General features: G+C 41.4%; 1 protein-coding gene across 4 annotated transcripts in view; it reads right to left on the bottom strand.

The window, feature by feature from the left end:
- PEPD (peptidase D) overlaps positions 1-15,015 on the bottom strand; it is a 423,809-nt gene that overhangs the window by 248,177 nt on the left and 160,617 nt on the right. For all 4 annotated transcript variants that reach the window (XM_077185106.1, XM_077185104.1, XM_054640499.2 and 1 more), the window contains one exon: positions 5,497-5,645. In XM_077185106.1, coding sequence (XP_077041221.1) covers positions 5,497-5,645 — 149 coding nt within the window. The remainder of the gene's footprint in view (positions 1-5,496; positions 5,646-15,015) is intronic.

Below are 15,015 nucleotides of genomic sequence, written 5' to 3'. Positions count from 1 at the left end.
ATTGGATCTAACTTATGCAACTGGGGTAAAGGATGGAGTGAGACAGATTTGGGAGCCATGCACGTGTGCCCTTTCCAATCCTTCAGATCTCTCCACTATTAGCAACATGCCCACCTTGCTCCCCAAAGAGTCTAATCTACCCCTGCAGCTCAGGCTTTCAGCTGCTGCCATCAGAGGTGCCCACTGGAGGTGCTCCAGACATCAGAGCTGACACCTCACACCAGCCCTCGCCCCCTGCCCTTTCCCACTGCCCTCAGCAGCCTCATGCCTACTGAGGCTGTGCTGCACAATGCTATTTTTCCACCAGAGTTTGCTTTTTTAAGCCTGGGCAATTATGGGGGTGGGGGAGAGCTACACTAAAAGCAGTAATTTTATGGTTATAGCATCAAGGACTGCAGAGTTGAGCAATATCCACTGGCAGTGTCTGTGTGAGCTTTGCTTGGCCCCTTGGTGCTGACCTGTTACAGTTCAGTCCTTCACTAACATGAACATCTACTCCTTTACACAGGATTTCAAATTACCTTTCTGATGATGCTGCCTATTCCAGTCCTGTAGTAAAATCTTTAAAAATTTTCTAGTTCTAAAAAAAAATGTCAGTGCCACTTGCCAAAGGAAGAGACCCAGGGCTATGTTTTGCAATGAAGGCAGCTGGCTAAAGGACAGAAGACCTCATGCAAGCCAAAGTGCAACATCCATTCATGGCTACTGTTACTACAGCCATGGAGGAGAGCCTCAGCAGTGGAAAAGGTTCCACCAGACCAAGCAGAGCTTCCCACCAAGCACAAGATGCAAATCCACAGGAAGCTCCAGGTTAATTTACTTCTAGGGCTACCCAGTTTCCAGAAGACTCCAACCACCAAGGCAAGCACAGCTCCTGATAAACCACTGAAGATTTCTCTTCATTATCTAAGTCCTCTTCCATCTGTTACAAAAGCTGAAAACAAGCAAGAAAAAACCCAAGAGACTTCACAAGAAGGCAAGCATGGCAAATGCACCTAAAAGTTGCCTCTGGTAATCAGCAACCTTTCTTGCACCAGACTCAGGTTCCCAGCAGGATGCTAAGCAACTTGCTTCAAACGCAGGGGGTTTTTAAAATGTATTTAACATTTTTTTAATTAATCATTTTCTTTCATTTTACCAGAGTTTGGCTTGACAATCTGGAGTGTAATTTGCAGAAAGGCTGGGCTCTCAGCAGCTGTAACAGAGGTCAAAACAGCTGTGGTTTGAGCAAGAGCAATGATCAACTCTCTTAAAAAAGATCTCGAGTCTGAAGAATTTCCATCTTGGAATCCCAAATGAGTCAATAGCTTCTACACTAACTTCTCTAGCCTGCTGGCCCCTGCCTGCAGAAGGGGAACTGCTGCACACTTGCACATCATTAAGATGCAGTGCAAGCAAACTTCCTTGCCTGCCCAGCACCTGTGTACATTATGATGAGCACTCTGAGAGAAAACTGGTGAGGACACATTGATCATTTTGGATTCAGAGCAGGTTTTGAACAGTAGGCAATAAACAGCTCCAGGCCATGCATAGAACAAAAGGTTAAACTAAATTACTGAATAGCTGCTCATTAGCTCAGCTCTTACTGTTATATGCATTGTGTGAAGACAGCAGAGTGAGAAACAATGAATGTATCTACAGGAACATTTAATTCCAATCATCCTTGGAGGTGAAATCTCTTGGTTGTCCCCACTTACTCTGTTTTTGTGTACACAGTGGAATGTTGAGGTGCATGAATTGAATTCATTTCAGATGAAAGTAAACTGGGAGATGTGCTCCAGGACTGCATTTAATGTGCCTCAACCTTTGGCAAATCCAATGAGATCAAAAAAGAAAGCAGAAGTGAGACAAATTAGAACACTAACTTCTGGAATACTCTGAGACACATGGCTTTACAATTTCACTCTTTTTTAACTAATCTTTCTATGTAGCATATATCTGTAAAGCAGATATATATATATATATATGTATATATATATATAAATTGTTTCTCAAATCACTGTTCTGAGAAAGAAACAGATGCTGCCTCAGCCACTGAAGGAAATGAAAGTGTCAATTTTCTGCACATCTGCCCCTGTATTTTAGTTCTGTGGAAGAGGAAATTTAATGCAGATGGACTTGACACAATTAAGAATATCCCCTAAGCAGAAATGCAACATCCCTCTCTAACATCTTGGATCATAGGCCTGACTTTGTAGGAAAGACAATTAGCCCACTGCCACACACACACACTTTTTTTTGACTTTCTCTTCAGTGACAAGCATCACTGTCTGCATCAGTGCTCCATGTTCAGTGGTTTCAAAACTGCTGATTATGCAAGACTGAGTCTTCCTCTTCATTTATTTTAAACAGATTTTGTTCGCTGCAGAAGTTGTGACAACTGCACTGAACTTGGGCTGTAATCCTACAGATTCTTAACTTTCAGAATACATTATTTGCCTTGCAGAAGGAATTCTATTCTTGGAGTTGTAAGGAAAGGAGACCCATATATATGATTAGAGCTGTTTGTACATTGGGACCATGCACAGAATGCAGCAGATGAATGCCTTTCTATAATGAAACACAATGTTTTGGAGTATTTTTAAAATTATAACAACTGTCTGTATATAGAAATATACACAGAATTTATTAGAAGGTCTATTATCTCTCAGAAAATACCTGCAGTCAAAAGGTAATTAGGTTCACATGAGAGCCAAACTGTAAAAAGAAATGCAAACCTCTGAATTAAACACATCTATACAGAATGTTTAAGGTTGCTAGCAAGCTGTGTCCCTCCATAAACACAGTTATGTAACCCAGTATTTGGTCAGTGACTCTCCCTAAAGTACTCATCCCTATCTTGCAGTCAGAAAGACCCCAGGAATCATTAACATCCTGATGACAACTACTAGATGTGCCCTGTGAGCCCTGCCACAAGGCACAATCAAGGAGATAAACAGCATTTCCTGCACTGTGCTGTGCCCACTCTCACCCAGGAATGGCTCCTGCCACCTGACCATGGCTGCCTCTGCCCTTGGGAACCTGGGAAATGAAGACGAGCAAAAATAACAGCAAAACCAACAAAGGCTCCATAATCCAAAAAATCTCACTGAAACATGATGGCTCTGGATTTTAAATTTAGTGCCTCCAACCCTGCAAGCTCTTCTTTTGGAGACACAGTGTATTACAGGGAGAAGAGACTCTTGTGAATTCACAGCATCATTTCTTGCTCCTCTGTGGCAGATCCCAGTGCTTTATTTAGTCCAGGAGCTCCCAGATGAGGTTTGTTGAAGGAGCTGCAGCCTCTCTCTCTGAGTGTCCCTCTGGACAGCAGTGACAATGGCATCAGGCCCCTGAGGGGCTCTGGGCTCTCTCTGCAGCCTGACAAGCCTGTGGCACTAACCATGCTGGAAAGGTCAGCATTTCCATTTCTCCTTTTTCAGAATCCTGGTCCTCCAGGAGATCTTAAAAAGGACCTAAAGAGCAGTTGGTGAAGCTTTTTGCATTGTTACCAGACTCTTAACTGGATCTGTAATTCAAGAGTCCAGGTTGCATTTCATTGCACTCTGAAGTAGAAAAGGAATGAAACCAATGAACCAGCCCACAGCCCATTTTCTGTAGATACAAAATTCATCATTACTAGTCTCCTGAAGAGTGTAAATGCATTTGCACTGTTCTTCCAAACAGGCAAGAACACAATAAGAACAGAAAGTTCAGTCCCTTTTTCTGCCAGAGATTAAGAATGATTTGTCTGTCTGTGGATCTCAAGCTCCCAAAGCTAGTAAAAGACCCCTGCAAGTACTTCTCAGAAATACTCAATTTAGTATCTCCTTATTTTCTGACACTGTAAATAAAGTGTTCAGCAAACTGAAAAATTCTCTACACCACCCTGAGCACAACATCATATTAGCTCTCAAATTCTGAAGACAGTCTGCAACTTATTAGCATAAAATACTGCAAAAAATGTTACATAGAATTAAAGGTGACACTGAAATGCAACACGAACTGTGAAGAGGAACAGGGACAAGTCTTGAGGGGAGGAACAGCAGATGATGAAGAATGCATATTGTTATTAAAGTAGCAAAATATCTGGTCTCATTTTGCAGATAAACATCAAGTGTTATTTCTCCTGATGCCTTGAGAGGCTACCTAGAACAGAGGCTAGACAGAGTTAAAGGAATAAATAGGGATTTATTCAAAAGGCTTTCAAAGGATACACCTTGGGCAGAACAAGAGCCTGGCCAAGGCTACACCCAAGATGGACAATGGATCCCACATTTTCACACTTTTATAAGTTTTGGTCCATTTCCATATGGGGTTAATTGTCCAATTACAGCTCCAGGTGATGCAGTCCCACCCTCCCAGGTTGCCCTCAATTCACTGCTGTTTACAATTTTAGGCCTGAAGCTGCAATGGTGTCCTCAGTTCTCAGGCTGCAAAAGGATTGTTTTGTCTGACTGAACTGTGAGGAGAACCTGCTAACACTCCATATGAAGCTCAGAGTTATATACTAATGCAGAATCTGGAAAATATGAGAGCTAAAACTGAAAGCATCACTCCCTTGCAAATTGCTCAAATCAACAGAGCTGCTGCCAGCCTGTGTAACAGGAAAATTGCTCCTGTTCCAACAGGCAATCCAGAAAGCTCAGGCACTCAAGGCCTGATGACTGAAGACTAATACAGCACATTTAAAGGATAAGTGTGCTTTGTGCATTGAGTACATTCTTCTTGAAGATGTTCCATTAGTAATACTGAAAAATGCTCAAGTACCTTCACCAGTGACAAAATCACAGCAGCAGCTACCTCTAAAACATTTATTTGCTGGCCTGAAAGCAGAATGGGAGAAAAATAAGGTTTTCATTAAGCTAGACAGTTGTTTCAAATGAAAATGTCTATTTGTTGGATCAGTTTGCCTGCAATTTAAAGGCATACAGTGAAGTACCCAATAGCCAGTGCTTTTGAAAGCTTTTTAAGGCTCATTATCCTTCCCAAAGATGCACACTCCATCCCCTTTTTCAACAGAAGATTTCTATTGTGCCTACACATAAAATACAGAAGATACTTGAAACAAACTGAAGCACAACATGTGCTCACACGAACTCTGACTTCAGCATTTGGCAGAAGCTTCCTGAAAAGATGGCTGTGTGTGTCAAGACACATCTGAGCAACCACTGTCATCATTACTGGTCTCATGAAGAGTGTAAATGCATTTGCACCATTCTTCCAAACAGGCAAGACAACAATAAGAACAGAAAGTAGATGAAGGGAATTAAAAATAAATAGATATTAAAATATCTTACTAATTGTGTTAATAATTGTTTCTATGTTATGTCTTTAAAAGTGTATGGAAAATGTTGTGTATCCTACCTCCATCCTATATATTAGAAGCTGCTTAACCATGGAAATTAATTGTATCATCTTGTTCCCTTCCAACACTTTCTAAAATGCAAACATAATTGATTTGACAGCCTGAATGCTGCTACCAAAGCTCAGAACTCCTGCTGGCACATCTTTTACCTGGCTTGATTGCTGCCATGACAGCCCTTGAGGCCTTCAGCACTGCCTCATAGACAGCCCTCTGGTCAGCTGTGAACTTGCCATTGGCAGGGAAGGTGCAGGTGATGTCAGAGCTGTAGCAGTAATATTCTCCTCCCATATCAAACAGGCTGAAAAGGAAACACAGGGGAAAGAAATGAAAATTTAGTTCCAAAGAAATAGTTGAACATAGTAGATCTCTTTGTCTTGCTCTGCAGTCAATAAAATCTACATTTTGGTAGATCACCAGTATAATCACTGCTTGAACACTGTTCTCAGTAAAACAGGATGACAGTGCCTTGGAATCTCCTGGCAGAAGGGTATCTGAATCCACATGGCTTCAATGGACACCCTTATGGGCTGTGCTGGTCAGGATGGGAATGCTCAGAGAACACAGAAAGGAAGAGAAAAAGTACATGAAGAATACACTTTAAGCTCCTCAGTCCCAGTTTTTAGGAATTCTTCTCAGAAGAAAAAATATGTTCTTTTTTTCTTTCCTGAAAAATGCTAGCACCACATACAGCATCCAACATCCAAAACAGAATCCCACTTAACAGAGAAATGTTAATGGAATAAGGATTATGGCAAGAGCCAACCATAAAAGTACACACAGTACAGCTCTCTGCATCAGAGGCAGAAGAAAGAAATGATGAAGTGCTTTCTTTTATGGGGACAAAAAACCTGGCTTACCCCTTGAGAAGTGTATTTATTCTATACATGACTGAATGAGTCACCACTGATTGCTCAGCTGCCAGAAATCAGCTACAAGAACAGCAATGGGACTCTACACCCTTGTGAGGACCACGTTAGACATGTGCAGTACCATGCTTCTCAAGCCTGCTTGAGAAGGTATTGCAGTGCCTTCAGCAGGACCAGAAAGCAGTAAATAATCAAATAACCATCTGGACCAGACACTTGAGCAAATAACCCCCTTGGTTCATCAGGTATTGATTGCAGGAAGGCACATTTTACACACAAGATTTTGATCTTGATACAGTATTTGTGTGACCTCCTGATTTCTGTGGTAATGAGTCAGAGTTGAAATCTGTGAATTTAAGTCGTCTTCCAACTACCCCAAACAACTATGAGAAGCTAATCACCATAAGAAATATGATTTTCCTTCAGTGTGTTTGAAAACCTTGGAGTTTTCCTGCTCTTGCTGCTTTTTCACAGCAGGGTCAGTCAGACAGCACAAGCAGAAGGCAGGGAACTCCAGTGGGGCACCCTCCCTGCCACTGAGTGCTAATTACAGCAGCAATTAGGAAAACTCTGCAGTGTGGCTCTGTCCCCAAGCAGCATGTGTGACTAGGTATGGATAAATATAAACTACCACAGAAATTGCTATCACACTCTGCTGTAGCTGATCAGCATTTCCAGCACAACTGCACTGAAAGCAAAGGACAGTGAGTAAACAAAGGCAATCATGATAAAACTGAAGAATATTTCAGCAGGGCTAGGGCTCTTCTTGCTGCATTGCACACACACAGCCACATGAAGATTTACTCCAAGAACTTTTCAAATCCACTCTACAATTTCCTCCATGAACAAATCTCTGCCCTGCCTGGAGTCTTTGCCAGCCTCCCCAGACTGGGCAAGGCTCAGCTGCAGGGACTTGCAGGACTGGAACATCAGGAACTGCCCCAGTGCCTGCAGAGCTGCACGAGGCTTCAAGCTGCAGAGAGAGAGAGCAAAGTTATCTGTGTTACCAGGCTAATGCACACACCACAGTCATTCACCTCAATATGGAATATGGAAAGTTAAATCAGAAATTTGCTAGTTGAAAAAAGATACAAAACAGGCAGCAAATGTCAGGGTGAAAAAACCATGACTGGACACCAGAATAGGAACTGTAAACCAGCCTGGCCAAACCTCAGAATCAGAAACCCCATCAGCACTGCCTAAGTTTTGATTTTATGGTTAGACTCACTTCTTAAAATTACTAAAGATGTACATAAAAAAATCTACAAACACAGAAAAGTAGTTGCAGCAACTGGGAATCATGGAAGAAGCTGCTACATGCTCTAATGTACCAAGAAGAAACAGATCAGTTGGAAACCTTTGAAGCCATCCCAGGCTGAGCCTTTCAAAGTCCCAAATCAAGTCCCAAGATGCTCAGTGGGCTGTGCAGCAGTGCTGTGGCCCAACTGTTCCACTTCCAAGGGTGAATGCCAGTTCAGCATGGTGACAGGAAAGCTGTGACTTCCAACTTGAGAACTCCCTGAACATGTCTACTGAAGTTGCTATGATTTGTATATTTTATTATATATTTTACCCTGCAAAGTAGTTATTCTGAACTTACCAGAGGCAGAATTTTACCTATGTCTTTAACATTACAATTATCAGCATTTTCTCAAAGCCATTCATCACTCAGTGGCTGTTGAATAATTTTTGAGTTACAGGAGAACTGAGCAATGGAAAAAAAAAAATCCCAAAGCTGATGGTACACCAAAACAAGGCTCACAAGCTAGGAAGCACCATTTGTTCAGGTTTCTTGGCTTCCAGACAAGAGGAGACATGAGGGAAGATGATCTTTCAAATTCCACCACAGACCATCCAGCCTGTATGCTTCAGTGAGAAAGCATCCAAACCAAATGGGACATCTGGGAGATATGTTGGCTCTTATCAGGAATTCTCTTCCATTTAACTTCAGTTGGGAACATATCCATTAGCTAAAATGTTGCCCAAGACATGGAAATAGCCAAAATATTGTAGTTATACTGAGAAAATAATGGGAGCTTGAGAAGAGCCCAGTTTCATATATTTGCTTGCCAGGCAAAATAAATGGTGAAGCACATTTATATCAAATCAAATAAAATGTTTGACAGCTACTATCTTTTCCTGTTGACTAACCAGAAAAAAAATTTGTAAAAGGAGGTTCCTTATGAAAAGCACATTTATTTTACACTGAAATTAGATGGTAAATTGAAAAAGATACTACAAGTGCATTCTAGTTTGTTCTCAACTGCATGTACAAAATTACCTGTCTGATAGTGTAGTCTTAAAAGGGTCACATACAGAAACAACTACTTAATGTTATTTGGACTGTTATCAAATGCAGCAGCAATATAAACAAATTAAATGCAGAAATGAAAACAGGCCTACAGGCATCTTGATCTATAGCTTACCTCTTAAGAGTTGTTCAAAAACAGAACAACATATCCAATAATATCATAAACATTCACCAAACCCTATCACATTTCCCTTTTAGATGAATTAAGTGCTGCACATGTAGCAGACTGTGTATGTCATCATTACATATACATTGCATATACTTTACATTTCGTATGACAAAACTGTGAGTTCAGTTTTCTGCTGAATGATGAAAAACTTCATTCTAAAAATACCCTTTCACCACTCCTTTTGCAGCAAGAAATCAATTGTGAATTGCTGATTTCAGTGAGATGATAAGGCTGAGGCTGTCAGGTTTCTGAGGCATTTGAAAGGGATGCTGAACAGAGGAGTGTTGCTGACCAAAGACAGACATTAGGTTTTATGTCAAACTGTTCATTGATTTAGCTTAGAGCTGAGGAGGCCAGCTCAATCTCTTTCAAAGCCTTCTGAGAGAAAGCTAATCTTGCTTTGTGTCCTTTTGTTGTGAGCAAAAGCAACAAACACCTTCATTTCATGGTGAAAATGCATGATGTATAAAGCAGATTTAACAGCCAGCAGACCTGAGCACCCCATGAAAACTCCATGCTACTGTTTCAATTGATTTTCTAGAATGACCAGGAAGCCATACCATAAGTAAAAGATGCATAGCAAAAATAGTCTAAACTTCTTGGCATTATGGACACAGCTCTCCCAGTGGAGGCTTCAGTTCTGTGTGTACACACAATCTTTCCTACAAAACATATTGCAAAATACTGTAAACATTACTAACTAAAACTGAACAGTGCAGAATATAAGAAAAATCAGATAACATGCCAGTTGTTCTACTGACAGAATGCCTTGCTTATGAACCAGTAATCCAACATTAGCCCACAGCATTGGAATACAAGGTTCCTTCTGCCTGCTTTATAAACCACCTTCAAAAATAACTAACAGCATTTAATTACTTTCACAGGGAAAAACATAAACCCACAAGTTTAAATCATTTTGCACATAAACCAGTATCATAGTCAAAAAGCAGGAGAGATGTGTGTGACATGCCACAGCACTGCAGAAAGGCTTGGCTGGACATGCCCCTCCTCACAGCAGCTCCCCAGCCCTTCCCAGCAAGTCCCTGCAGCATTCTGCCATGAACAACCCAACTGGGGCTCTGCTCCCCGTGCAGGAACCCAGGAGGGAAGTTTGGAGGAAATAGTTCAAGTCCTGTCAATTTTAAAATGAATACAGGTTTGTAAGTCAATGCTGGAACTGAAACACAACGTGATGCACAAAAGCTCCTTTCCCCTCCTTTCCCTCTGAAACAAAACACTGAGTAAGACATGGCTGTGTTACTTTCACAGAATATTGGCACTACAAAATGCAGATTTATAGTTACATTTTTTGCTTTCAAGCCAAGAAAAATAATATGCATTTTGATATTGATTTTAGCTTTCTTAACCTTTGCCTGTGAAGCACCATGAACACTTTGCGTAACACTTTAAATTTGAACGCTGTGGACTATAAAAAGTCATAGTTCTCTTCTTCATAAAGTCACTGTATACCATTTTTCAAAAATAAAGCATCATCTTCCTTTAAGCATGTGTTTTACTTTTATAGGCTTGCTGACACTTTTATTGTCAAATAATTTGAAACTGCCAGGCAATGAAGCAAATTATGGCCAATATCACAATGGGAAGCAATACTTTATTTGGGATATCTGAGCCATGTGGATGAATTGTTATGATCCAAGCACCAACCCAACCCAAAGACAAGCTCTCGCAGGCATTTTTGGGAAGCCTACATCTACTCCCACGAGCTAACACATAAAGCTGTCACCTTCCTGCTCCACAGAGCTGCTTCATCTGCACACTCAGAACTGGATCTCCTCATGATGGTTATAAAAGAATTGCTCTTGTGCAGCTCTTCATGTGGCAGAGCAATGACTGGGGTGAAACCCAGGTGGATGTCCTTGTGCAGTGCACCCCAACCCAGGGTCCTACTGAGCATCACCCACCTGCAGCCCACCTCCTCCCCAGTCTGTTCTCAGGACAAAATCTTCCCTTCCCCTGGCTGGGTTTGCAACACTAGCAATTAAAAAACTGATATTGCCCTATCTTACTGTGCCCTCCTCACTCCTCAGGTTAAACAGGTGTGAAAACTGAAGCACTTTACTCAGCAACATTTACTGAGGTTTTAGGGGTTTGAGGCATTACTAACCAACACACCTGTGAGCAGCCACACAGATGAACTGGTGCCAGCCAGGCTTAGGACAGCAGGAATAAAGGTAAACACAGTTTTGTCTTCCTCTTACTGCCATAAAAGCAAGTCATCCCCAGCTGGAGGTTTATGCTGTGTGATCTCAGCATACTCTGCTCTGAGTTCACAGAGAGCACTCTGTGCTTTACACCTCATGCAGCAATTAAATCCTTAAGTATTCACATACAAAATCCAACTGTTTGTTTGGTTAAACACTTCTAAGGCAATTTCAAGCTTAAGGGAACTAGGTATCAGCATTTCTATGAGATATGTTTTGGAAACAGGCCAGCTGATGTGGAAATAGGGTGGTTTAATAGGAGACCACAAGAATGAATTAATGTAAATGATATCACAAGGAAGAAAACAGAGAGATAAGTGACAAATACTCTTTGGTACACTTGCATCTTGACTAGCCAAGAATTATCAATTAAAAAAGCAACAGCAGGTAAGATAAGATCACAAACCCCAAGAGAGAATTGGGACAGCATAGTGTATAGTCCTACCATGGTCAGGAAGAGGTTTTTTGAGAAAAGCCTTGCTGTTACCAGCTTCCATCTGACATAGAAGACAAGGAACTTGTACTGGCTCTGTCTTGAAGCCAGACTTGGCTCACTGGTTTAAGCCAGCTTTTTGTCATCAGCACCAGTGGAGTCAAGAATAACCTTTCAAAAGTGTTGGAGAATACTTTTTATGTAGGAAATTTGATTCTGAGTATTCACAAGAAATCAAGTTTTTGTTGAAGCCTCCTGCTCAAAAGGAAAGGCTGTAGCCTCTCAGACCTTCAGATCCATTCCTCCCATAGGAAATGAAACCTAAATCTCACTGGATTTACCAAATGAGCTGCATGAAAGAGCTGGTTCAGTAAACACCCATGTACACTAGTAAGATTGCCATTTTCATCTACAAGCTAAGAAGGAGTCCCTTGCTTACAGCATTTATGTCTTGAATAAATCTAAGATGAGATCCTTAAGTTTCTGCACTAAAACAATCCATTTCCATGACCAAATATAAGCCCTCTTATATCCCCATGCAGTTTGCATTAATGCCTTCTGAAAAATGTTAAGTTTGCCCAGAGCAAAGAGCCAAAAAATCTTCAGACTGGCTTGTTCAGAGATAAATTCACTCCAAGTGCCATTCTCAGAGGGATGTTTCTGATACAGAGGGGCTACACACAAATCACAAGTACTGGGAACACCATGCTGGGCTGGGGGAAGGAGCAAAGAGGGTTCCACAAGATGCAGAAGGCAGCTGAAAACCTCAGCCAGATCCCTGCTGACAGTGTGCCAGAGAGCAGGGGAAGTTCTGATGGAAGGGTCACCTATCTGACTTGTCTTTTTGCTGAATGGATGATTTCTTTTTTCTGTCTTTACTTCCCTAATTATTATCCCTTTTTAACAGACATATTTACTAAGCCTCTCAACTCACTCTCTTTAGCAGAGTATTCCTTCTCTTTAGCAGAGATAATTTGCTGAAAAATCAGCAGGGGTGGCAGCAAACCCCAAGTTCTGGCTAGTTTCCATCCATTAGGAGCCTCCCCACTGGAAAAGCAGTATCTGGGGCATTCATGGCTGCAGCTGACTTGCTCCAACGAGGAGCTGCAGGGAAGAGAGGGGAGCATCCAGGGAGAAACCTGTATTGGCAGCTGACTGCTTCCCAATCAACACAGCAGCAAAGCTCACTGGCTCTTCACCAGAATGTGTCTCACCTGACAGCACAGCAAGAACAGCACAGCTCCATTTGCAAGTCACTAAATGGCTGCAGTTGACTAAACCAGTCCATTTCTGGATGTCTGCTGAGAAGTGGAAGGTACTGCAAGTGAATTGGAAAAGTTTGATACTTCCAAAACAGGCCATGATTCTTGGGTGCTGGCATTCAGAACTACAAGCTTTTGTTGCTGTCGAGAAGGTCACGACATAAAGCAGAGACCACAAGCAGTCTCAGTTGGTAACACTTTATTATTGAACATGGCTGATTTTTATACACTTGTCAACTGTTTATGCTTCTTCTATCTTTACTATTGGCTACAATAAACCAACATAATACTATTGGTGAGAAGTTATAGTGACTTAACTAACTTTCTAAAAATGCTTCATCCAGCTGCAAAGTTCTTTTATCTTTCTTCTCTTGGTCTCTTTGGTTACAGCCTTGGAGAGAGCTCCTTATCAGTTTCTTCTTACTTCTCAGCTTCTTCTCGCTCCCTTAGCTAACAGGCCCTGCTGTTAGCCCCTTCCACAAGCCTTAGCTTCCAGCAGCTGTGTCTGGGCACTCTGACCTGTGCTGCCCTGACAAACAACCACTGGAGAGCAGCTGAACAGGTGAAGGGGCAGATGTTACTTCATGATCTCACTGTAAATATTGTCACGTTTCCTTACGTGTGTGGCCATGCTTACACACATGTGCCCACCAAAGTAAAACACTTCCAATGTCTTTCCATGATAAAAATGAAAACTGGGCCAGTGTCCAATGGCACAGGTTCACTTAGTTTTTTTGAAAGCCTATGGTTTTTTTGTTGATTGGTCAAGCAACCTCCAAATTATCAGTTCTCAAAAGGAACACAACAGACAGGAGTTTTAGAATAGGCTACAGAAGCTGACAATTGAATGAAAAACCCCTGAGAAGACAGCTGCTAGCCTTTCCATGGACATGTCCAAGAGTTCAAGCCAAGGGCACAGCAGTGAAGGTAGCAACAGGTATTTCCAAAAAGGAGGCTGCCTATTCCCAGCTGAGCAGGTTGTTCTGCTGTAGGAACATTTCTTTGCTGTTTGAAGGAAACACCCACTCCTCATGGCAGCACCTGAAGTGGACTGCAGGCAACTGCAATTAGGAACAGAGTTGAGCCCTGGTGTGGAGCAGCAGCAGAGCAGCAGGACTCCCCCTGAGGCTCTGCCAGCCTGTGCCCCTGCCCTGGGGAACGAGATTCCCTGGACAGACACAAGGGAAGAACCAACACTGACCTGGTACAAGGGCTGGGAATTACCTCTGCTTCAGGGGCAGCACACAGAGGTTGTGCTGGGGACTTGGAGTGGTTTAAAAGCCAGGCAGACTCCCACTAAAATTGCATTTTGACCTACCCAATTGACTTCCCCACACCAAAGAGAAAAATTTAGCTACTGAATTCTACCCAGCACAAGCAACATCCATCAAGAGTACTTCTATCACACTGCAGTGTGTTTGTGCTAAAGACCACCACAAAAAGTAGATTACAAGTCCAGAATATGCTGGGAATGCTATGCTAAAGCTATGACAGATAAAACTCACAGTTGACAATTCAAAAGACATTTCACATACATTGTGAAATGTATGTGAAAGACAAAAGACATTTCACATTATAGACAGTAAAAATTCGAAGGCAGACCATAACACAGCCCTTAAAGGAAAGATAAAATTTGTTACAGCAAACACACTACTAATACTTAGTGATCTGAGCTTTGGTGAATAGGCTTACTCTTATTTCTGACAGTAAGCAACCTCACAGCCTGAATTAACCAGTACTAACAGAAGCCATTCAATTACAGCAAAATTATTGTTAATTCTAGCAAATACATTTCTCTATTTTTAATCAAATTCAATTTTTCTGAATTAGCATAAAATTAATATAGTCCATAGGTACAACAAAATGAAAAATACCTACACTTGATGAAAACAGTAAATATTAATCAAACCAGAGGAATCAGGCCAAAGGAATTATTTCAGAAATGGATAGCCAGTTAATTTTGCAATCAACCAGTAAGTAGCAGCAATGTACTTTGTATTATTATTAGAAACAAAACCATTACTACCAACAAGCTGTTTCAAAACTGCAGACTGAAAAGTTAAAGCTAACCATAATTTTTGCATATTATTACAGCACTGAACTTCAAAATGCATAAAAGTGCACAAGGCCAAATGAAAATACTGGTCCCACCCACATAAAATGGTTGAGCATTTACATCTGACACATGAACATCCTGAGATCTTACAAACAGTGCTTTCAAGAAGTAATAAATACAATATTTTGTACCACAGGATAGATGGTTTTAATAGCAGACACTGAAGGACTTGGGTTGGAAAAAGAAAGACTTCTATTATCTGATGGAAAAAGAGGGTCAGCTCCTGCTTTTTAAATACAATATTGCCCCCACCTGGACAAATGAGTTCTGGTTCTAGGTTGATATTATT

This window comes from Agelaius phoeniceus, chromosome 12, assembly GCF_051311805.1.
Source record: "Agelaius phoeniceus isolate bAgePho1 chromosome 12, bAgePho1.hap1, whole genome shotgun sequence".
Classification (NCBI taxonomy): domain Eukaryota; kingdom Metazoa; phylum Chordata; class Aves; order Passeriformes; family Icteridae; genus Agelaius; species Agelaius phoeniceus.
Note: the sequence above shows the minus strand (reverse complement) of the source record. Positions and strands in the feature narration are given on the sequence as shown.